This window comes from Phascolarctos cinereus, unplaced genomic scaffold, assembly GCF_003287225.1.
Source record: "Phascolarctos cinereus isolate Bilbo 61053 unplaced genomic scaffold, phaCin_HiC Scaffold_8;HRSCAF=390, whole genome shotgun sequence".
Classification (NCBI taxonomy): domain Eukaryota; kingdom Metazoa; phylum Chordata; class Mammalia; order Diprotodontia; family Phascolarctidae; genus Phascolarctos; species Phascolarctos cinereus.
This window is the reverse complement of record NW_027556291.1, coordinates 63880856-63906921: the sequence shown is the minus strand read 5'-3', so window position 1 is coordinate 63906921 and position 26066 is coordinate 63880856. Positions and strand designations below refer to the sequence as shown.

At 43.1% G+C, this 26066-nt stretch overlaps 1 protein-coding gene across 1 annotated transcript in view; it reads right to left on the bottom strand.

Annotated features, from left to right (window-relative positions):
- OPHN1 (oligophrenin 1) overlaps nt 1-26066 on the bottom strand; it is a 279239-nt gene that overhangs the window by 78072 nt on the left and 175101 nt on the right. Inside the window, exons 10-11 of the mRNA XM_020967237.2 lie at nt 8887-8978; nt 4007-4085 (exon numbers count right to left, since the gene is read on the bottom strand). Of these exons, the coding sequence (XP_020822896.1) occupies nt 4007-4085; nt 8887-8978 (171 nt within the window). The remainder of the gene's footprint in view (nt 1-4006; nt 4086-8886; nt 8979-26066) is intronic.

Here is a 26066-nt window from a genome sequence, read left to right as displayed (position 1 = left end):
CCCTTCATTCATTCTCTGATCAGGCCTAGATCTGGCCTTCTTGCTGCTCTTCACCCATGATATGCCATTTCCGACTTCCAGGCCTTTGCATAGGCTGTGGCCCATGCCTGAAATGCCCTTCATTCTCACCACCACCTTATAGAATCCTTTGTTTCCTTCAAGGCTCAACCAATAATGAGAGCTCTCTCCTGATCTCCTCAGCAATTAGTGCCTCTCCCCTAAAATCACCAGTGGATAGAGAGTTGGGCCTAGAGTCAGGATCCTGCTCAGACATTTACCAGTGTGTAACTCACTTGACCACTGTGTGCCTCAGTTTCCTCAACTGTAAAATGGGGATAATAACAGTCCCTATCTCTCCAAGGGATATTGTGGGCTCAAATGAGATCATATTTGTACAGCACTTTGTAAACCTTAAAGGAATATATAAATGCTAGCTGCTATTATTTCTCTTACTCTGTTCATATGTTGCATTTACTCATGTCCTAAAGAGCAGGTACAATAGATTTAGGCCTTTGCACCCCCCAGGGACAAGCACAGTGCCTAGCACACAGTAGGCACTTAATAAATGCTTACTGATCTGAAGTGGTCTGAAATACCCATGTGGGTGGTCTGAAATACCCGTGTGGTGTTCCTAAGCCTCAACTCAATTGGGCAGAGAAGGCCTTGCCCAGAGATAACTGGGAAATAAGTCAAAGCTATTCCAAAGCTAGAAGGGCCTTTTAGAGATCATCCCTTCCAACCCCTCTCATTTTACTAATGAGGAAACTGAGGCACAGAATTTGAACCCAGGTGCTAGGGCTCCAGATGCCACGCTGCCATTCACGTGCCCATGTCCAAACTGTCAAAGAGAAATTAGAGGCCCTCCCTCCAATCCAATGAGTATTATTAAGCAGCAGCAATGTGCAAGGTGCTGTACTTGCAAAGAGGGGATCCAAAGACACGTGGAAAGAACATTCCTTGCCCTCAAGAGGCTTATATTCTGCTGAGGGGATACTTAAGTATTTACCTGATCATCTGAGGAAGAGAAAGAAAGCACCAATATCTAGGTGCATCAGGAAAAGTGGCGCCTGAGCTGGCATGCTTGGGGAGCCAGTAGGCTAGTCTGGCAGCCACACAGAGCTCATGAAAGGAAGACTGAGTAAGAAGCCTGGAAAGGTAGGTTGGAGCCAGGTTGGCAAAAGCTTTAGATGATCATTAATGATGATGACGATGACGATGATGATAGCCAGCATTTCTATAGCTCCTTAAAGTTTGTAAAGTGCTTGATAAATGTTAACTCACTTGATCCTCAGAACAACTCTGGGAGGCACGTGCTGTTATTCTTCTCATTTTACAGAAGAGGAAACTGAGGCAAACAGAGTGAAGCGACTTGCCCAGGATCACACAGCTAGTAAGGGTCTGAGGTCACATTCCAGGCACAGAGCCCTCTCCATTCTACCTCGGCTATGAGATAAGAGGGAGCACCGATGCTTCTTGAGTAAGAGCAGCTTTGTGTTTTAGGAAGATGCCTCAGGCAGCTATGGGGAACATAGTTTGGAGAGCAGGACTCCACCTACAGACCAGACAAGGGCATGAGCTAGAGTGGTGGCTATGTGAGGATAGAAGGGATTCCAGGGATGCTGTGGACAGAAAACAACTGATAGCATGCAGCAACTGAGTTTATAAATGAAAAAAAAAACCCCGAGGCCAGGTTATGTTCACATAGACACAAACTGGCAGAGCAAAGACACAACTCAGGTTTCCTGACTCAAATTCAGGGCTTTCTATATGCACAGGGGCAGCTAGGTGAATACAGAGCTGGCCCTGGATTCAGGACGACCCGAGTTCCAATCCAGCCTCAGATGCTTACTAGCTGTGTGACCCTGGGCAAGTCACTTCCTTCACCCTGTTTGCCTCAGTTTCCTCATCTATAAAATGAACTGGGAAAGGAAATGGCAAACCAACTCCAGTATCTCCCCATGTACACTATGGTCCATGGAGAGTCATGAAACGTTGGACACAACTAAATGATGAACAACAAACCATATGAATGTGAACATTTGTGTGCACACACTTGCACATGTGTGTGCACATGTGAACATGTCTGAGTGAGCATCGTTCTCACACATATGCATACATGTATGCACCCATGTATACCTGCATAAATACACAGAAACACGTACACACGTGCCCAGCCTTTCTGATGTATTGCAGAACAATCCATAGTTCTCTGGCTGACCTAGAGGTTCCCCAAATATATATAGGCATAGCATCTTTGCAAAATTCCAACTGCTTTCAAAAAACAACTCACAATGAAAGCTATATGGCCACTGAAGTAACAGCAGCCGTAGTGGAAAGAGAAGACCAGTCTCGTACCCCTAGCTCACTCTCTCGATGTGCCACTCACTGGAGTGAGTCCTCCCTCCTCCCTACCCCCAGCCTGTTTGCAGGAGCCTGTCATTCTGCCCAGATCTTTTTCACCACTTGGGTATCCTCGAGTAAACTCAGAGATATTATAAGAGCACAAGAGCTCAGGAATGCAACCACGCTGATAAACAGACAACTCTCCACAAAAAGGAAATTCTGTTGAACACAATAATTCATTTTTACCCAGCCTCAGATCCAATCATATCCCGACACCACCCACTCCCAGTGGATAAGCACACACATATTTGTCAGAACAGATGAGTAGCAACTCCTGCTGGAGGAAACCTACCAAGGACACCCTTAGGAATGCTTCGCATTTTTCAGACTACTAATCAGCAGAATGGCTACTCTGCTGTGACCTTTTGTCAGGGTGCCTGCCTCAGGACTGGTTACAAATTCCAGATCTAAATTCTAGACCATATGGAGGCCACAGTTCAAGTAGAAATAACCCTGGGATTAGAGTCAAAGGACCTGAGTTCGATTTCTACCTCTGTCTCTTACTGCCTGTGTGACCTTGGGCAAATCACTTCCTTTCTGTGGGCCTCAGCTGCCTCCTCTGTAGAATGAGAGCATTTGACGAGATGGCCTCTGTAATGCCTTCCAACTCTAGATGGATGGTCTAATATGTGATCTTGGGCACTTGTCTCTAACCTTTTTCAGTTTTAGTTTCCTCCACTGATAAAATGAAAAGGTTGAATTAGAAGGCCTATAAATTTCCCTTCTAGTTCTAGATCCTCTGAATAACTGTGTGAACTTAGGCAAGTCCCTTCCCCTTTCCGAGCCTTAGTTTCCTCATGTGTAAAGTAAGGAGTATGGACTGGCTGACCTCAAGGGTCCCTTCCAGCTACAGCTCCTCTGATCAGTCTCGAAGTAGTAACAAGCAGTAACGATAAACCCTTCTAGCCCAACCCCACCCCCTCCCCCCAGCCATCATCCTGGGAAGAATGGGAGGCCCATGAACATGTGGCCTGGTGACTTCTTCTCTGGGGGCTGCCTCCACAGCTACTGAGCAACAGAGAAGCAGATTCCATTCCTCCAGATAGGGAAAACCTTCTTACCCATTTGGAAAGACCTTGCCAAATGGTTCAGCTTCAGAAACTGACATTTAATCAGTGCAAATGACATTCAAGAAGAGGCATCAGCACCTGCTTTGCCACTGCCCCCTAAGGACCATGGGATATTTCTATCTGACTTGCAGCTGAACCCTTCCCTTATCAGACCATGAGATCCAGACTTTTCTATTTCTATCCCCAGTGTCTGGTACAGTGCTTTGTACATAGTAAGTGCTTAATAAATGCTTTCTTCATTCAGCTGGACTTTTAGAGATTAGGCAGAGTTAGGTGATAGGATAATTCAAATACACATGTCACTTATTCCTTAGAGATCTCATGGGATTTCTGTTCAATGACAGATGTTGGACTATATTATCTTTTCTAGCTGGAAATCCTATGATCCTATGATCTTAGCACCAAATACAGTGTTCACCCTGCCTATCCAAAGTCCCAGACTGTTTGTTCAAGCAGGTTAGTCTGTGCTACCACTAGAGGTCACCGTTCCAAAAGACTTGTATTACTGAAAGGCAATGCCTTAGGTAACTCACTGGTTCTTTTCCATCCATGGCTTCCATCCATAGCCGTCTGTTTGCTTCAGAAAGGGCCTGCAATGTTATAGTCCCTGGTCTAAAGAGAAAATGACAAAGTTAAAGGAGAATTCAATTGGTGAGAGTCCCAGAGCAGGGCAACCAGTACCAGAGGGGTTGGGGAATAGACACCAGGCCAGATGAAGAGCAATTAAAAGGACATGGGAGTATACAGCATGAAAAAGAGGTGAGGTAGGAGGTACAGGGAAAAGCAAGATTACTTTAAATTGACCCAAAGGGTAGGGCTCCAAACAATCAAAAAAACTTCAGAGAAGCAGATTCCATTCCTCCAGATAAGGAAAACCTTCTTATCTATTTGGAAAGACCACCAGACAGGCAGCCAGAAAATCTGGGTTCAAATTTCAGGTCTGATACTTAACGCCTAGTTGACTTTAGACAAATCATATCCCCTCTTTGGGTCTCAGTTTCTCCATCTACAACATAGTGAGGAGGGTCTAGATAATCTTTAAGGAACCTTCTATCTGGAAAAGCTCCCAGTCTGCAGCATGAATTCTATCTCCCCTAGTCAAATGGGCCATCTCAGCTGCCAATCTCAAGAGGTCTTTGGGTAAAAGTAGGATGACCACTTTGTGGGGATATCTTTGAATGGATTCCTGCTTAGTTATGGGTGAGACTAGAACAATCCAAGGATGCTTCAAACCCCATGATTTATAGTGAACACGAGGTCAGGGAGGTACCCAAAAGCTGCCTGTTAGATCACTTAACCAACCTAATGACTACATAGAGAGGTAGCATGTATAGCAAATAGAGAGCTGCCCTTGGAGTCTCAAAGGCCTGAGTTCAAGTCCCTCTTCTGACTTGGCTGTGTGACCCTGGGCAAGTCACATAACCTCTAGAGTCCTTCAGACGAACAGTATCAGACTCCAACAAAAACAGAGGCCATTAAACCACACATAAGGATCCCTGCCTTATTATTATTAATGGGGGCCTCTTATCATATGTCTTAGAAAATGTATTTTTTAACATACTTCTTTTTTATTAATACATCATTATATTAAAATCAGATAGGAACTACATTTTATCTAGTTCAGGCTATGTTTTGGAGTGCTGTGGGCCACGTGCTCAAAATAATTCTTTAAAATAGGGATTCTGGGCCTATCTTAGAATCATGTCTTTAAATGTATAAAATAAAATACATGGGATTATAAAGGAAGCCAATGATATTGAAATCAAGATGTAATCTTTTTTCCCCATCCAAGTCCATAGATCCCCTGAAATTCATCCATGGACCCCTTAAGGGTCGATGGGCCCCAGATTAAGAGGAGAGAAACTGTCAGAGAAACTTCCCCACATCAATGAAATCCTAGGTGTGATCCAAACAAAGATCAAGGTGCAGACCAGCCCAGAAACAACAACAACAACAACAACAACAAACAACTCCAATTCTGTGAGGCTGAGAACACAAGCTTCAGACCCAGTGCATGAGATGTGAGGCTCCATGGACTCTGGTGAGCAGTACCAGTCCAAGGACTTTCTCCTGGCTGGCCTGCCTTATCCAGGCATCGTCTCAAGGATTGATTCACAGTAATTCTGCAATCTGACCTTCTGAACCCAGTATAATTCTTTACATTTATCCCTATTTTGTTTCATCTTATTAGATTCAGTCTAATGCTTGAGCCCAGGGGTCAGAAAACTATAGCCCATGGGTCGAATCCAGTCCACTAACTGTTGTGCCATGGCCTGCAAGCCTTACTCTAGGCTGTAAAGAGCCTTCTGGATCTTGACTCTGTCAATCAGACTTCCAAGAATCTTTGGTCTCATTCCTTCCTCCATCATCACTGTGGGTAGCTGGGGCCAGAAAACAATCATTCTCTGTCAGACATCCCTCTAACAATGAGGCTGGTCTAACAAGGCTAGGCTGGTCTTCGGATGTGTCCCACTGGCATAAGCTCCAACAACCTGCTGTCACCTGTGTGCCATCACGGTAAGACTTCAGAGAGGACATTTATAAAGGATCAGAGAGAAGGCCAATCACTTATGGTGCCACCACCACCTGATCCAGTGACTGGGTATCATATCCTTTCTAACAAGGTCAAATTTGGGTCCAAACAACAATATTAGGTCAGGCAGTAGAGACAGACCCCTTTTATCAATGGGGAACTAGAGCAGAGACTGGAGGGCTGATGTCATTAAAAAGGTCCCCCAGGTTCCTATCCTGATCCAAAAGATCGGCTTGTAACAAGGGAAGGGGAACTGAATGGAAAGTTACAGGCCTAGGGTTTGGATTCCAGCTCTGGGTGACTTGGGGCATGGTACTTCACCTTCCTCAGCCTCAGTTTTCTCATTGGTCGAATGAGGAGGCTGTCTGGGGTATCTTTCAGCTCCAGATCTAGGATCCTATGTGTGACTCTGGGAGAGCCACTACCCTTCTGTGGGGCCTCAGTTTCTTCCTCTGTAAAATGAAGGGGTTGGATACAATGGTCTCTGAAGTCCCTTCCAGCTTAGATCTAGGAGTCTATGTGTGATCTTGGACAAGTCCCTTCCTCTCCCTGGGCCTCAGTTTCCTCCTATGATCCAAGTTTGGACCTTGGGCAAGTCATTCACAGCCCTAGGCCTCAGTTTCTTCCTCTGTAAAATGAGGGGGTTTAGCTAGATTACTTTAAAGCATAGGTTCCCAAACTGAGTGATACTGCTCACTGAGGGGGCCACTGGAATGATCCATGGGGGTGGTACTAGCCTCAAGTACAATTGGGGGGCATTGAATAAAAATAAGGGGGTGGTGAAAGACATGAAGAGAAGATAATAAAATTTTGAAAACTCATTCATACATGTTTCATCTGTTGTATAACAGAGTTAAAGTCATAGTGATTACATTATTTTCCAAATAAACACAGAAAATGCAAGTTATAACCAATCAGTGGTCAAGTCTACCAACAGGTCTTAACAAGCAAGTGTTGGCAGGTGAGCATGTTGAGCATTGTCAGGAAGTCCAGCAGGAATATGTGCGAGTAATGACTTGTTTACAATACAGTTACATGACCAAATATTATCTCATCAAAATTTCAATGCAGGAGAAAAACCACAAATTTACAATAAATTATTAAATTTAAGATATGTCTTTTTTAAAAAATTTTTATATTTTTTTGACATGATGCAAATTAAAAAGAAAAAAACTGTTAAAGGGTTAAAGAAAGTAGATTTCCAGGGGGTCACTGAGTAATTTTTTAAAGGGGGCAGAAGGCCAAATAAGTTTGGGAAGCTCTGCTTTAAAGTAATAATTAATAATGATAATGATTGTAATAATAAGAATAGCTAACACTTATATGGCACTTTAAGGATTGCAAAGCACTTATTATTTTATCTAATCCTCATAACAATCCCGTGAGAGAAGTGTTGTTATTATACAAATAGGCAGACAGAGCTTGAGGGACTTGCCCAGGGTCCTGAGGCCAGATTTAAAGGCAGGTTTTCCTGATCCTAGGCCCAGTACTCTATCCAATGCAGCGCCACCTAGCTGTGGCAGAAAGAACAATGGATTTGGAGTTGGAAGGCCTGGGTTCAAATATCAACTCTGCCATTCAGTTACTACTATGTGACCTGGGGCAGCCTCTTTGAGGCTGTTTCCTCACCTATAAAATGAGGGTGTTAAATTAGATTTTTCTCTAAGGGTCTTTTGAGGCTCTAAATACTATGACCCTGAGATAATAGTGCAATAAAGTATAAGTAAGTACATAATACATGTATTATATATAAAGTATAAATAAAGAACAGAGTTATTCTTCCCTGTATAATGCATACTAATAATCAATTTGAATTAGGAGCCTGCTCATTAGAACTATAGCCTAATAGAAGGTTGGAGCTAGAAGGGAGCTGAGAACAATAACCACAGAAAGTCTGAGTTGGAAAGGATATAAGAACATAAATATCAGAGTGGGAAGGACACTGAGAGCATAGAATTTTAGGGCTAGAAGAGGACTTTAGAGATCATCTAGGCCATATTTGGGTTCAAATCCCACCCCCAACACTTATTAGCTATGAGACCCTGGTTAAGACACTTCACCTTTGTCTGCCTCAGTTTCCTCAACTGTAAAATGAAAAGGTTAGACATGATGCCTTCTAAGGTTCCTTCCATTCCCTCGATCTAGGAGCCCAGACAAGAGTAAATGGTTCAGAGCCATAAGGCAGGACAGAGTAATCTTGGTTAGTCTATTCTTCTGGCCTAGACATGGATTAGAAACCATGTACATGTGATGGCCAATGGATTTAATCGCATTAATAGCCTGAATCTCCATGAATGTACTCTGATGCCTTACTGTGGCTTGGAAATAATGTCTTCTCAAAAGCAAATCGGGAAGAGGCCAAGCCCTGGTAGACCCTGCTAAGCCAGAAAGGCTTAGGACAGGCCCAGTGGCACACTTTTGTTTGCTGCTGAAGGACTGATCAGCCTACATTCAGAGAGACTCATCTCCATACTAGCTCCAGGGCAATGACTCTGACCATGCCAGCATTCATATAACTTCTATTAAATCATGGAGGAGTCACAATGTGGGTTGGTGGAGTGAGACGCTACCCTGATAAAATCACAGGTTGTTGAAGTGTTGAAATAACAGCTCCTAAAAATAGTTCTGGAGACTTGCCACCCAACACAGAGGGTGAGGATGTGGCAGACTGAAGGCTTTGTGGGAAGTATTGGAGGTAGGAAGTTGCCCAAGGGGGATTCCTACTAAGAGTCGAATCCGAGGGTGGATGACAAGGTTTAGGGGCAGACTCTGATGTCCATAAAATAAAGACCTTTGGGGGAAAAACTCACGCATGGCAAGCTGGCAGTCTCAAAGCTAGCAAAGCTGGGAGAATGGGCCCGGCCCACTGGGCCTGCTTACCTTTCGTTAGTTTCAATGTCAAAGCAGAATCTCTTGTCGATGGATTCTGTCTTCCTCCTAACACAGTACTTCAAGGTTAAGTCCACAGGGCCCTGATGGGTAGAATGTGGAACAATGTGAAAGGATGCCATTGATACCTCCTGCAAAAGCATCAGTCACCTGGAGGAAGTGTGTAAAGGCATGAGGAGTGAGCTGTCTCCTCAGTGGGAAGCCCATCCCTCTAGACAGGGGTGCCCCACGAGGCAGGATGGAAGATGGCATAGACCCAGGACACAGGCTCAGCGGCATAGGATCTCACCATCAGACAACAAGAATCGGAGCCCCTACTGTGTGCCTCTTCAATATGAGGGGGCACTGGATCTGGGACACAGGGCACAAAGACCAGGTATTGGTTCTGCCATTTATTGCACGAGGGCCCATAGGGAGGTCACTTCCCATTCCTAGGCCTCAGTTTCCTCCTCTGTGGCCTTCCCTCTTCCATCTGACACCTTTTTTTTTTTTTTGGCTAGGCAATGGGGTTAAGTGACTTGCCCAGGGTCACACAGCTAGTGTTTGGTCTGAGGTCAGATTTGAACTCGGGTCCTCCTGAATCCAGGGCCAGTGCTCTATCCACTGTGCCACCTAGCTGTCTCGACACCTTCTTTTTTAGCAACTCCAGGAGATCACAGAATCCTAGATGAAGAGCACAGAAAAGGACCTCAGTGGCCATCTGGATGAATCCCTTTATTTTACAGAGAAGGAAACTGAGGCCCAATGAGAAGGGACTTGCCCAAGGTCATACAGAAGATCATAGCTCTAGAGCTGGAACAGACCTCAAAGTCCAACAATTCTAACTCATTTTACAAAGAAGGAAACTGAGGCCCAGTGAAGGGAAGGGACTTGCCCAAGATCAGAAAGGTAGTAAATGGTAAATCTAAGATTTGAACCCAGGCCCACAGATTCCAACACTGAGGCTCCTTCCACCATACCATGGCGTCTCTCCACATCTCTGCCTCTCCCTGGCCCTCAGGCCCCCCTCCCCCATTTTATGGTTTCTTCTGTATTTGTCTCATTTCCCCTATAAGCTGCTTGAGGGGAAGGGCTATGTCTGTCTTACTAATCTTCATCTCTGCCATAGTATCAAATATAGGCCTTGCACGCCAAAGCTACTCAGTGAAGATTTGTTTAACTAATAATAATAATATTGTTTACAAATTATCAATATTGTCTCATTTTTTCCTCATAGCAATGGGGGGGGGTGCACTATTATTATCATTTCCATTTTAGAGATAAGGGAAGTGAGGCAAACAGAGGTTAAGTGACTTGGCCAGGGTCACTCAGTAAAAGCCTGAGGCAAGATTTGGACTCAGGTCTTCCTGTCTCAGGTACTGCTAATGGTTCACATTCATAGACTATCAAAGAGAGAAATCACTGTGGAGAAGGGGCCCACCATCATCACTACCACCAATGGCTGACTGGTGACTGACTGCCATTTATGGGCAGGTGAACCAAAGAGCCCTGGAAGTGGCATCAGCCCCTGGATCACCAGGCCCACTGCCAATGCAGACCCCCACAGCCACCTCCCTCCTGATGAGACCAGATACCAGCCCCTGCTGGTGCTACAACCTTCCTTCTTAGCAGCCACAGCTACTGAAGACCCATTAAAAAACTTTCTGGCCCCCAAAGGCCTTGCCATGAGCAAATGGTTCAACCTCAGAAGAAATGCCATGCAAGGAGAGGACTGACTGTTGGCTTTGTGGTTGCACCACAGAGACCATGGGACTTTTCCATCTGGTTTGCTCTGCTCAAACCTTCTTCATGTGTCATGTCTCACATTAGAGTGGGAACCTGGAGGGCAGGGGCTGTCCCACTTTCCTCCTTGTATCCACTGTATTTGACACATCCTAGGCAATTAATCAATACTTCAATCATTCATTTATCCATCACCTTCCATCCCTGACCTCATCTGATCACACAATCCTTGGGAGGTAGCTAATGCAAGCATTATTAGCTCCATTTTGCAGGTGAAGAAACTGAGCTTCTGAGGCGTTTTGTGACTGGCCTGAGGTTTCCTGGTTATTAAGAATGATTATTATCAATAAATTATATTAAACAATAAATTATTATAAGTAATTAGTATTAATAACTCATTCTTAATTAGGAGCTGCTGGCTGCCAGATGCCCACTAGAAAGCCATACAAATCGTTATTCGAGGAATGAATGCCAATATCTTCCTGGAAGGGTGTCCATGCTGGCCCAAGCAGCACATTGGCATCTGGGTTGAAGCACCAAGGGCAGACTTCTGGCTTCCAATCTGTCTAGAAAGGAAGATGCTACTTTGAATCATCGCTTAGCTAAATGGATACAGAGGGACCGCTGTGGCAGCACTGTGGACCAAAACGGAGACCTGGGGGCCCACTCAGGAGAGTAGCAGCCTCCACATCTCCACTCCTTAAAGGTTTACAAGCACTCTCAACAGAGAAGTCATTAACACCCCTCCCCACTTCCAAACTTCCCTCTTTCCATCAAAGACACCACCATCCTCGCAGTCTCCCAGGATTATAACATCATTGGCGCGGACGCCTGACTCACATAACTCGTCACAATCATCAGCGAAATCTTGCCATGTCTGGTATCTGACTCCTCTCTCCTCACACAGACACATCTCCATCACTCAGGGCCCTCACCGCCTCTCACCTGGCCTCTCCTCAATCCAGCCTCCTCTAACCTGGCCTCCTAATTAGTCTGGCTGCCTTAAATCTCTCCCCGGTCCCATCTGTCCTCCACACTGCCACCAAAGTGATTTTCCTTAAGTGCAGGCTCCTCTACTTAATCAACCTGACTGGCTCCCTATTGTCTCTAGGATAAAATTTAAACTCTGTTTCTCTTTTATAGATCTTCACAACCTGGCTCCCACCGATCCTTCCAGATCAACTGGATTTCATTCTCACTCCCAGCCCAACTGGCCTTCTCTCCTCTCCTCACACATGACTCTCAATCTCCCCTGTCCTCTCCTTTGCACTGGCCATCCCAGATGCCTGGAATGTACTCCCTCCTCATCTATGCCTCACAGAGGCACCTTTCCATGTCTCTTCCTTGAAGATGCAGCTCAAGCATCACCTTCAAGACAAAGCCTTTCCTGATCTCCCCCAAATGCTAGCACCCTCCCACCCACCCACCCTACCTCATGCTTAATTACTTGGCATTTATTTGTTTTTATTATCTTTACATTTGTTTTGCACATACTTACATATGCTGTAGTTACTTTTGCCCCAGTTACAACACTCCTTAAGAATAAAGGTTGTTTCATTCATTGCATTTGCATCTCTAGTGCCTAGCACAGTGCCTGGCACACAGTAGGTGCCTAATAAATGCCTACTGCTTGATTAGAACAAGGCTGTGAGGTAGATGGTATAATTACTGTCATTCCCATTTTAGAGATGGAAATAATCGCTAGGAGGCAGGATATCAACTCAGAGCCAAGAATCACAGATTTTTAGAGCTGGGTGGGAGGTCTTTAGCAGCCATCTAGTTTGATCTGTATTTAAACAAAAATCCACATTATAACATGTCCATTAAGTGCTCATTCAGCCCTGCTTCAACAGGAGAGAAAACACTACCTCCAAAGGTAGCCCATAGCACCTCAGGAGAGCTCAACAGTTAGGATGGTTTTCCTGACCTCAAGTCTCAATTGATCCCTTTGCAACTTCTACCCATTCTTCCTGGTTCTGCCCTCTCTGGCCAAATAGGACAAATCAGATCCTTCTTCCACATAACACTCCTTCTGATACTTCAATATAGCAATTATGTTACGCATATCACCTGTGCCTTTATCAAGTCATTCATCAAAATGTCACACAGCATAATACAAAGCACAGAACCCTGTGGCACTCCACTGGAGACCTCCTTCGAAGCTGACATAAAACCATTAATGACTGCTTCACGAGTCTAGACTTTCAACCAGTTCTAAATGCTGCTCATATTATATCTAGCCTCCCTCTCTCTACCTTTTCCATATGAATTGCACAAGAGACTTGATCAAACACCTTGCTAAAATCTAGGTAAAGTGTACTTAAGGCATTCTGCAGAAGACAAGTTGAGCATTGGTAAAGCTTCTTTTCCCAGCATTCCATCCTCCAATTTGGCAGGACAAGTTCTCTGCCCTCTTTGCTAAATCAGGACAATGCTTTCCCTTTTCCAATCCCTTTTACACAATCGAACACCCCTGACCAGGGCTTAGCCTTCACTTAGGCCAGTTCCATCAGTGCCTGAAGATGTCATTTGTCTGGGCCTGGTGAGATTTGAATTCATCAGAGACAGCCAGATGGTCACCTACTATCTCCTAACGACCTCACAAGAAGTATATTGCAGCTAGCGATTCCCTGGGATCTATCTTTGTTCCCTCCTGTCTATTCCAAAGGTTGGTCTCCTTGGAAGAAAAAAATGGGACCAAAATAAAAATAAAGTAACTCTGCTTTCTCTGTCAATATCATCATTCTCCCATTCGCACAGTTTTTAAATGTAAGTCATTTTCTTGACCTTAACTTTCTTCACCAGCCTGAAAACTGCCCTTGGAACTCTGGGTACTTTTCTCAGAGTACCGCCATGCCCATGCTTTTCTACTTGTCTTCTGCTACCTGTCCTTCCTGCCATCTCTACACATCATTTCACATCTAAGTTGTTTGTTGAGTTCCCTGTGTGCTGCTATCTCTTCAGACAACTCCCCATTTTCCTCCTCTACACAATTGTTTGCCTTCTTTTTTTTTTTAGAAATTCATTCTTGTGAGTTTGCCATCCTGCATGGACTTCCTTGTAGAACTGGAATCCATAGGATCCTTTCCTGAGCCCTTTGAAATCTGCTGTCCACAAGATTAGGGGGAAGGTCAGGTTCTGCTGGCTTTGCTCTTCTTCTCTATTACCAACTCTAATTATGTGGTCACTTCCTCTCCCCCACCCTCACCCCAAAGTTCCCAATGCAGTAACCAAATCCTTCCTGTTAAGTACAGGATAGAATTTCCCCCTCATTGGTTCCTCAACCTTTAGGAAGAAGAAATTATCCTTAACGTAAGTGAAGAAACTGCTCACTGTTCTGCTCGTGGTTGAGAGTCGCAGCAATTGTCTGGATAAATGAAGTCCCCCGTCACTATCACATAAATGACTCTGTGCCACAATAGTGGCCCTATCTACTTCCTTTTCCAGACTAGTTAAGCTAGAGTATTCTACAATGATGAAATCACTTCTGTTTCTCCCTCCACTGACCTTCACCCAAACACTCCCCACCATGCTTCCTCCCTCAGGTGAATCAATTTCCTCACATGAGCATCCCTTCTTAATATACAGTGCTATCCCATCCAACCCCTTTGACCTGTCTTGTTTCTTTGGGGGGAGGGAAAAAAAATGACATTCATCAAGAGTCATATTCCAGGTATGGATTTCCTCCCACCAATTCTGAGTGAAAACTATAAAGTCAACTTCGCCTCCTTGAATAAGGGTCTCTAATTCCTCTTACTTGTTACCTAAACTTGGGACATTTGGGCATAGACATTTGCAAGGAGAGATAAGGAGGTCTTCTTAAATGAGCAATGCAAAGAAATAGAAGAAAACAATAGAATTGGAAAGATAAGAGATCTCTTCAAGAGATATCAAAATTTCATGCAAAACTGGGCCTGATAAAAGAAAAAAATGGTAGGGATTTAACAGAAGCAATAGAGATTAAGAAAAAGGTGGCAGGGGCAGCTAGGTGGCACAATGGACAGAGTACTGGCCCTGAAGTCAGGAGGACCTGAGTTCAAATCCGGCCTCAGACCAAACACTTGACACTTAATAGCTATGTGACCCTGGGTAAGTCACTTAACCCCAATTGCCTAAAAATTAAAAAAAAATTTAAGAAAAAGAAAAACATGGCAAGAATACACAAAAGAATCATACTAGAAAGATCTTAACATCACCAATAAACACAATGGTGTGGTTACTGATCTAGAGCCAGACATCCTGGAGAATGAAGTCAAGTGGGCCTTAGGAAGCACTGCTAATAATAAGGCTAGTGGAAGTGACAGAATACCAGCTGAGCTATTTAAAATCCTAAAAGGCGATGCTGTTAAAGGGCTGAACTCAATATGTCAACAAATTTGGCAAACTTGACAGTGGCCACTGGATTGGAAAAGATAAGTTTATATTCCAATCCTAAAGAAGGGCAATGCCAATGAATGTTTAAATTACTGAACAATTGCACTCATTTCACATGCCACCAAGGTTATGCTTAAGAATTTGCAAACTAGGCTTCAGCAATATTTGAACCGAGAATTACCAGAACAGTCTGGTTGTCAAAGAGGCAGAGGAACTAGAGACCAAATTGCTAACATTCACTGGATTATGAAAAAAGCAAGGGACTTCCAGAAAAAAAATCTATGTCTGCTTCACTGACTACACTAAAGCTTTCTGACTGTGTGGATCACAACAAAATGTGGCAAATTCTCCAAGAGATGGGAGTACCAGATCATCTTACCTGTCCCCTGAGGAACCTGCATGTGGCTCATGAAGCAACAGTTAGAAGCAAACATGGAACAACCGATTGGCTTAAGACTGGAGAAGAAGTATGATGAGGCTGCATATTGTCACCTTATTTATTTAACTTATATGCAGAGTACATCACGCGAAATGCTGGCTGACTCAAAAGCCGGAATTAAGATTGCCAGGAGAAATATCAACACTCTCAGATATGCAGATGATACCACTCTGATGGCAGAAAGTAAAGAGGAATTAAGAAGCCTCTTGAGGATGAAAGAAGGAAGTGTAAAAGCTGGTTTGAAGCTTAACATCAAAAACTTAAAGATCTTGGCAACTGGTCCCATCACTTCCTGACAAATAAGAGGGAGAAGAAATGGAAGCAGTGTCAGATTTTATATTCTTGAACTCAAAGATCACTGCATACAGACTTCCACTTCCGGGAGCCAAGATGGCGGGAGTGAAAAGGTAGTCGCTCTCACTCTCCCCTATCAACCTCTGAAAACCCAGAAAATATCACCCCAGAAAAAAAAACAAACAAACCCTGGAACACCTGAACTAGAAGAAAGACAAGGAGCAGCAGTGCAGTGTAGCCCAGCAAACGGGTCTCCCAGTGCCTCAGCAAAAACAAGGGGCCCCAGGCGGATAAGTACCCTGCAGCATTCATCTGAAAGGAGGTGAAGAAAACAACCTAAAGGCTTCCTAAAGCCCTGACCTTCATGATTCCAACCCAACACCAGGTGAGCTGTAGGAGCCCTGAAGCCTCCAATTGTGAAGAAATCCTGAAGCCCAGGTGGTAGAGCAGGCAAACACCAACACCTGGACCTCCGAGTGCCTCAGTGAGGGTGGGGGGAACCGGTGGAAACCAGCTCAGAAAAACCACCAGGAGCCTGGCATCCACCACAAAGGAATCTCCCAGTGCATTAGCAGAAAGAGGAGACAACACTGCAGGGGCCCCAGGCAGATAAACATCCTGCAGCACCCATCTAAAAGGAGCTGAAGAAAGCTAAAGGAAAGGAAAAGCAGGCAACCTAGAATTGCCTGAAAGTTCCAGCCTTGCTGATTCCAGCCCAAACAAGGTAAGCTGCCAGAAACCTACAGCCTCCAATTCCCAGCATAAGAGGCCCCAGCACAAAGCCAGTGAGCAAGACCTAGGCTCCCAACACAAGAAGCTTGGGTCAGTACCCTCTGCTCCCCAGCAGGAGAGCTCAATCTCTTTAAAGGCCAGGGAATAAAGAAACACCATGAGTAAAAAGAAACGTACCATAGATTCATATTATGAGAAGAGTGAAGATCAAGACAGAAATTCTGAAGAGGACAACATTGTCAACAAACCCACATCTGCAACAACAAAAGGGAATATGAACTGGTCTGAAGCCCAAAAAGCCTTCTTAGAAGAGCTCAAGAAGGATTTTAATAGTCAAAAGAGAGAGGTAAAAGAGTCCCTCAAAAATACAATTGGCCATTGGAAAAAAAATACACTGAAGAAAACAAGTCCCTAAAAAACACAATTGGCCAATTGAAGAAGGAAGGACAAAAACTAACAGAAGAGTACACTGAAAAAAACAAGTCCCTAAAAAACACAATTGGCCAGTTGAAGAAGGAAGTACAAAAACTAACAGAAGAAAACAATCTGTTAAAAACTAGAATTGGACAAATGGAAACTAATGTCTCTATGAGAGAGCAAGAATCAGTCAAACAGAAACAAAAAAATGAAAAAATAGATGAAAATGTAAAATACCTCATCAGTAAAACAACCGACCTGGAAAATCGACTCAGGAGAGACAATTTAAAAATTATTGGACTACCTGAAAATCATGATGAAAAAAAGAGCCTGGACAGTATCTTTCAGGAAATCATAAAGGAAAACTGCCCAGAAGTCCTAGAACCAGAAGGGAAAATAACCATAGAAAGAATCCACGATCACCACCTGAAAGAGATCCCAAATTGACAACGCCAAGAAATATAATAGCAAAATTCCAAAATTACCAGATGAAAGAGAAGGTGCTGCAAGCAGCCAGAAAGAAAGAATTTAAATATCATGGAACCACAGTCAGGATTACACAGGACCTTGCAGCTTCTACATTAAAAGACCGCAGGGCATGGAACATGATATTCCTAAGGCAAAGGAGCTTGGAATGCAGCCAAGGATCAATTACCCAGCAAAAATGAGCATCATTTTTCAAGGGAGGAGGTGGATATTCAACGAAATAGGAGACTTCCAAACTTTCCTGATAAAAAGACCAGAGCTCAACAAAAAATTTGATCTTCAAGTACAGGACTCAAGAAGGACTTAAAAAGGTAAATGGGACAGAAGGATACAATATGTTGTTAATGGGGGGGGCTGTTTAAACCCCTACAAGGGAATATGAGACTTGCAACCCTTGAGAACTGTATTGTTATTACACCTTGTTAAAGGAGTATACATAAAGAGGGTGGATATTAGTTGACTTTGATGTAATGATAAAAAAAAATCTAATCAAGTGGGTTAAATGGATCCAAATAAGTGGATCAATCTGATCTTAGAAAATGTACTGAGAAAGGAGGAGGCAGACAAGGGTAAATTACATTACAGGAAAAGACACAAAATCCTATTACAGCAGAGGGAAAGAAGGGGGGAGCATTGTTTGAACCTTACTCTCATCAGATTTGGCTCAAGAAGGGCATAATATAATCAGTTAGGTATAGAAATCTAACTTGCCCTATAGGCAGTAGGAGGGAAAAGGGAAAGAAAAGGAGGGGAAAGAAAAGGGAGGGGGGAAAGAAGGGAGGGAAAGCAGTAAGACTAAAGGGGAAGAAAAGGGAAAGGGATAATAAAAGGGGAAGGGACTGAAGGAGGCGTGGTCAAAAGCAAAACACTAGTGAAGGGGGAAAGGAAAAAGGAGAAAGAAAAGCATAAATAGGGGGAAAAGGATGGAGAAAAAGACACAGATAGTAATCATAACTGTGAATGTGAATGGGATGAACTCTCCCATAAAACGGAAACGGACTGCAGAATGGATTAAAAACCATAATCCTACAATATGTTGTTTACAGGAAACACATTTGAAAAAGAGTGACACATACAGGGTAAAGGTAAAAGGCTGGAGCAGAATATATTATGCGTCAGCTGAAGTAAAAAAAGCAGGGGTAGCAATCCTGATCTCAGACAAAGCAAAAGCAAAAATAGATCTAATCAAAAGAGATAAGGAAGGAAACTACATCCTGCTAAAAGGCACCATAGACAATGAAGTAATATCATTACTAAACATATATGCACCAAATGGTATAGCATCCAAATTCTTACAGGAGAAGTCAGGGAGTTACAGGAAGAAATAGACAGCAAAACTATACTAGTGGGGACCTGAACCTCCCCTCTCGCACTAGATAAGTCTAACCACAAAATAAACAAGAAAGAAGTTAAGGAGGTGAATAGAACATTAGAAAAGTTAGGTATGATAGACCTCTGGAGAAAACTGAATGGGGATAGAAAGGAATATACTTTTTTCTCACAGTACATGGCACATACACAAAAATTGACCATGTACTAGGGCATAAAAACCTCACAATCCAATGCAGAAAGGCAGAAATATTAAATGCATCCTTTTCAGATCATGATGCAATAAAAATTATATGTAATAAAGGGCCATGGAAAGATAGACTAAAAAATAATTGGAAACTAAATAATCTAATCCTAAAAAATGATTGGGTCAAACAACAAATTATAGAAACCATCAATAATTTCATTCAAGAGAATGACAATAATGAGACAACATACCAAAACCTATGGGATGCAAGGAAAGCAGTTCTTAGGGGAAGTTTTATATCTCTAAATGCTTACATAAACAAAATAAAAAAAGAGGAGATTAATGAATTGGGCATACAACTAAAAAAACTAGAAAAAGAACAAATTAAAAATCCTCAACTAAACACCAAATTAGAAATATTGAAAACCAAAGGAAAAATTAATAAAATTGAAATTAAGAAAACTATTGAACTAATAAAGATCATTGCATACAGCAACTACAGATATGAAATTAAAAGATGCTTTTCCTTGGAAGGAAAGCTATGACAAATCTGGATAGCATAATAAAACACAGCAACATCACCTTGCCAAAGAGTATTTGCATAGTCAAAGCTATGGTTTTTCCAGTAGCAATATATATATGGCTGTGAGAGTTGGACTCTCACAGGAAAGCTCAGGAAAGCTGAGTGCCGCAGAATTGACGTTTTTGAATTGTGGTGCTGAAGACTTATGAGAGTCCCTTAGACAGAAAGGAGATCTAATCAGTCAATATTTAAAGAAATTAATTCAGGCTATTCACTGGAAGGTCAAATATTGAAGTTGAAGCTTAAATACTTTGGCCCCATAATGAGAAGACAAGACTCACTGGAAAAGACCCTGATGTTGGGAAAGATTGAAGGCAAAAGGAAAAGGGGATGACAAAGGATGAGATGGATAGACAGCATCATGGAAGCAACGAACATGATCTTGGACAGACTTCAAGATAGTGGAGGATAGGCGGGCCAGGTGTGCTATGATCCATGGGGTCACAAAGGGTCAGATATGACTGACCGACTGAACAACAACAAATTTGAAGCCATGAGTTTTACTAATGGGCTCCTTTCTTGGATTTTGCTTCCTGTGAACTGGTTTGTTCTGTGAATAATTCTGCTTCCTTCCCTGTAGTGACTCCCAATGGAATCTAATTTGGTGGATATATCATAAGCAGTTTTCTTCCTCCCCCATTCTTTTTAGTTCAATGCCCTTTCCATAACATTTGTAAAACATCAGGCATAGACATTCTCATCAGCTTTGGATCTTTTATTAGGTATTTGCCAACCCTGATCAGGACACTACCATTCCTATATTTTAAGCCGTGATCCAGAAATCCAGATTCTCAGACACCAGATGTTTACTTCCCAAATTAGTTTTTACCTTCTGTGTCTTTTGCTGTCAGGGCACACCAGTGCTGAAAACACCACTTGGGCCCCTTTGGTTTTGTGCTGGAGATATAATCTTTGGCAATGGTTCCAACAAGCTTCCTTCTGCCAGTATTGTTTGTACCTGTGTGAATTACCAATAAGTGGGTAGAAGCCATCATTTGGAGAAGTCTTGGGAATTTCACTCTTCTGTCTTGGAAACGTGCCCTAGGAAGACAATGAATCTCTATCTTGTTCTCATTAGGATAAAAATATAGTAGCCTAACTTTTCTCCCTCAAACCCTTGCTGAATGATGGCTCACCTGGTGGTACCTGGGGACAGAGGTTTTTTTTTTTTCCTTTCATTTCTTGGAGAAAAGGCATTTGTTCCTTAAGACCTTTTTTTTTTTTTAGTTCCTCTGCTCATCTTTCTTCTCATCCTCCTCTGGGTAACATGGATTGACTGCTCAATCTTTATGATAGAGTTTAAATTTCCCCACTTCAGATACCTTTTTTCCTTGTTTTTTTTTTCTCCCTACATCAAAGCCCTTCTCCCATTTTAAAAAAAGAAATGCTTCATTGTCCCTGATACTCCAGAGTGCGGAAAGACAGTCCTCGAGAAGGGAGGGCAGCCCTCATCTTGACCAGAGATAGCACTTTCTTGGCTGTGGCAGAGAGATAAATAGTGCACACCTGTGGCAAGTCATAGCTTTTTCCTGTTCTCCACATTGAGAGAGATACTTGGATTTTAAGGCCTATAGAGCCACACTCAGCTTTATGTCCTTTCCCTTATTGACTTAGTGATCTCACCGTCCTTCTCGACCTTCCTCCCAGTAGCCTCTCATTTGCTTTATCCATTTGTTTCTTACCAATCAACTCGACTGATCTGGTTTATTTTATTTAATCTTTCTTTAGTCTGTCCTTTTTCTGAGTCTTTGCTGCCTCCATCCTTTGCTCCCTGTAGACTGAGCTCTTTAGCTTCAGTTTTTCTCAAGTCTTTCCTCAAGCTCTCCTCCCAAATTAAACCTCTGACCTTCCTCACAAGCCCAAGGCACCTTCTCCATTTCCTGCTCCTTCTTGGTCACGTCCTCGGGTCCTCCCTCTTTTCCTGCCTCTTTCTCCCATGATCTGGAAGTCAGAAGGATTATCTGGATGGAGAGATTTGTCTTGATTTTTCTCAAATTTTCCAAACTCCTCCACATTCCTCCTCCTCTATCTCAAAAATCACCTCCCCAATTTCCTAGTCCTCCTTATTCAGCTCAGACTCTTCTCCCTTCTCTTGCTACTTCCCGTAGCACTTTCTAAGACACCACACTGCCCCCAAAGACTACGACTGGAGGTTCATGCCTTCATCGGCAGGCATGCCTCCCCTCAAATGGGTGATGAAACGGTGCAAAGAACAGTGTAGAAAAGAGAGGGGAAGGAAGGCAGCCTGGAGAAAGGGCACAGAATGCAACTTTAGGCCCACAAGTATGCCAACAAATGACCCAGTGATGAAGTCAAGGAGCCTTGGACCAACTGGATGACTTGGTTCCATTCCCACCATTATTAGACTCTGAAAACTGCTTGGAAATATACAGGGAAGCATGCTTTTTAGAAGAGAAAATCTGAAATTCATTGGATTGTATGTCCAATCAGGTGGAATGGCCTATTGAATAAAGAGCTAGCCTTGGATTCAGAGCTGAGTTCAAATCCCACCTTGGCCAAATACCGGGGATGTGACCCTGGTCAAGTTGCTTTTGCTTCTCAATGACTCAAGTAACTCTAAGACAATAAGTTGCAGAGAAAGCAAGACTCTCTATTAGTGGAGGAAATCTCCTGCCAGGAGTTCCTGACACAGATGAAATCACAGATGTGGTTCAATAATGTGTTTGATGAGTGCCTAGTCCCTGAGCAAACAACAATATAAAAATCTAATGGGCTCGTAAATGACAAATGGGAAGGAGAGCAATGTGGAAAAACAGGGAACTCCTTTACCAACAGGTTTTTTTTTAATGTGCATAAGATAGGATCAAGAGCAGATCACAGGGGAAGCAGAGAGAAGAGTGGCAGTGTCCTAGAAGGAGAGCGTCAGGGGTACTAACACTCCAAACTAGCTAAGGAGAATCCAAAAAGTTAAGGCATCACAGACTTTGGAGTTGGAAGGGACCCCTAGTCCAACTTGTACCTGAACCCATGTCTGACAAGGGATTACTAGACTTCTACATGAAAAACATCACCCAAGCAGCATCACAAACTAGGAGAGGGCAACTGGAGCTTTGGTCCAAGGGGCTATGATTTAGAATGAACCAATTACTGTCTCCAGGTATGCTTCTTCTCCCAGAAGCTACATCTCAGGTGAGCTCCTCCCGACTTGGCCCCACAATCAGGGACAGCAACTTCATCCTCTGATGAGTCTCTCAACTGTGCTTGGTGGAAGGAATCAGCATCCGAGCAACATACACAATGACTAAAGGTAAGAAGTAGATAATTCCTAGGGTGAAAACTCAGATCAAAGATCACCTATAATTTACTGAATAGATCCTAGGACAGTGCCCTTGATACTGAGAGCTTAGGTTAAGTGACTTGCCCAAGGTCAAACAGCTAGTAAATATTAGAAGACGGATTTGAACCCAGGTTGTCCTGACTTTAAGCCTAGTACTCTATCTACCTTGCTCCATAGCCTCCCCCCACTTCCCCCCACACAGAGTTAGTCAGCCAACCAAGTATTTTCTTTTGTTTGTTTTGTTTTGTGAGGCAATTGGGGTTAAATGACTTGCCCAGGGTCACACAGCTAGTAAGTGCCAAGTGTCTGGTCTGAGAACGGATTTGAACTCAGGTCCTCCTGACTCCAGGGTCGTTGCTGTATCCACTCCACCACCTAGCTGCCTCTAGCCAACCAAGTATTAAGCACCTATTATGCGGCAGCTAAGTGCTAGGGATACAACTGGGAAAAGAGAAAGATACACACATATCAGTAAGAAAATCCAATAAGATATAAAGGGAAGACAGATCAGAAAGGGACACAGAAACCAGCAAAAGGTTATTTATAATGAATATTTGATTACAGTTTATAGGTAGCTATTCCTTTGAAGCAACTATCAGTCCTTTGACACTCATGGTCCTAAGCATGACTTTACTTCATTTCCTTGATTTTTTTTTTTGCTGATGATTATTAAATTAAAAAAAAACACAAAAATAAAATGGATGAGTCACTTTGTGCACACTGCTATGTCCAAGCAAGCCACCCTGCTGGTCCTCACGGCCTCCCCTAGAATGGGAATGCCAGTTCCTCTTTTCTGTCACCATGGGCAATTCCTCACAGCCAGCTGCCTCATCCACTGTTTTTGCAACCCACCACTCACCAAAAAAGGGAAGAAGAACAAGACACAAGCTGGTCTTCCTCTAAGAGGATATGAAAGTGGCCTGGTTTTCTTTTCTCGGTATCTACAGTGGCTGGTGTTTGAGCACGCAGAGAAAGGGTTCAATAGAGTTTACTTCAGAGACATAGGACTTAAAAGATCCGTGATGATGAAAAGGCGATCGAATGCCTACACCACTAAGTAAACCTTCCTGGCCCACAATGTGGAATGGGAAGAGTTCTCTGGCTATCTCAAAATGGAGACTTTCAGGTGTCCTCTATTGGATGGTGTTTCAACCATTAATGGATGAAGAGTTTTTTTCTGAGTGCTGATTTCACCACCAGGTGGCATTCATGGCCACAATCTGGATCAGGACCTGGGCCTGTCCCATGATATCTGGGAATTTTCTTGATCCCCTATGCATAGAATGCTCTCCCTCCTCCTCCTCCTCCTCCTCCTCCTCTGCCTCCTCCTTTTCCTCCTCTTCCTCCTCCTTTTTTCCCTTCCTTTCCTTCATCCTCTTCTCGTATTCTTTCTCCTTCTCCTCTTCTCCTACTCTTCATCCCCTTCCTCCTCTACCTCCTCCATTTCCTTTTTTCTCCTTCAACACTTCCTTTTCCTCCTCTTCCTCCTCCTTTTTTTCCTTCTCTTCATCCTCTTCTCTGATTCCTTCTTCTCTTCTTCCACTTTGTCCCCTTCTTCCTCCACATCTTCTTTTTCCTTTTTTCTCCTCCTCTTCCTTTTCTTCCTCATCCTTTTCCTCCTTTTTTCCTTCTCTTCATCCTCCTCCTCTTTTTCCTCTTCTCTGATTCCTTCTTCTCTTCCTCACCACCCTCCTCTTTCCCACTCTTCAACCTTTTCCTTTTCCACCTCCTTTTCCTTTTTTTTTTCTTCTTCTCTTGGTCCAACTCTCCCTCCTCTTCTTTTCCTCCTCCCCTTCCCCCTCCTTTCCCCTTTTCTCTTCTTCCTCTTTTTCTCTTCACTCTCAACCACTGAGCTGCCCTGGACAATCTCATCATGGTGCCTACAAGGAAAAAGATCCTTAGAAAAAGACAGGAAGGAGCAAAACTCAGCCCAGCTCCCAGCTGTGGAGGCCAGGAGTGAAGAGCTAACCCCTGGGATTCCATTACATCCAACTCAAAAATGTTTGTGGAAGTGTATTGGGCCACAGCCCCCACCTCCCTCAGCAGAATTCAGAAAAGAAGGCCAGGAATCCCCATAGACAGATGTTTAATCATGAGCCAATGAGGCCATGGGGAAATTGGGGGGGGGGGGAAGCCAGAACGCAGCTATGTAGAGAAAGGCACTCTAAGGAAAACAACTTTGGAAACAGATAAATATTAGCAGGCTGTAAGTGTCCTGAGTGCACTGAAAGAGAGAAAGCCCTCCTTTTCCCAGCTGGGGGTGGGGATAGGATGGGGGGGGGGGACAAAACAGTAGACCCAGCTGTCACAGCTCAGCTCCTTCCCTAGTGAATTGAGAGCTAGACCTTCTAACTGATAGAACCATAAAGGGTTAAAATGAGGCTTTCCAAAAGAATAGATCATATTCAATTCCATTGCTCTCACCAAAAAATATCTTTAGTGAGAATAAAGGTTTCCTGAACTATTAATAAATATAATTTAAAATTATCTGAAAATAGTATTTATCTCATCTGCTTCATCTTGTTCAATATCTACTTTGAGTATGTTTTTATAATATATTGGTATAGCTATATGTGTCTATATTATATATATGTGTGTGTATATATATATGTATATAATTTATAAATATACATTTCTTTGCTGCTCAAAATTATTTTTTTAACTGATAGGGGCAAGCAATCCAAAAAGTTTGAAGACCGAGGCCCAGTAAAGTCAAATGAGGACCACGAATCTCTGGTGGTGGATAAGGATCTACCTCAAGGATCCCTGCGGGTAGTAGATTGACTTACTTTTAAAATGTAATATTAAATCTGTTTTAATATATTTTTATTTTGTCAAATATTTCCTAAATACATTTTCATCTGGTTTAGTTCCCACTAAGGCCTATGTTCAGCCCATAGGCTGCCATATTCAGCCTCTCTACTGTAGAGGATGACAAGGGATTTGTGGGTATGTGGATCTACTCAATGAGCCCTGTGCTCTGAGCCCCCACCCATTGAGAAACCTTTACCTCCTCTTTTGAATTTGCTATAATTCAACAAGCCTGAATCATGCTCCTTTAGTTTAACAGAGCTGGCCCTCTACTGGAGCAAAAAACCATTCTTGGCCAGCTTACACAGCATTGACTCTCAGCAAAGAATTCATAGGCAAACAAATCTGATTTAGTACCAAAGAAACAAAGCATAATGATAAGACATCATTGAATAGCTGTGACCCTGCCACTGTCTTAACTATATTAGTACCCCTCTAGATATAGGGCTAACTTGAACCCAGGGGTTCTAGGAAAAGTACACAATTATCCCTTCCACAT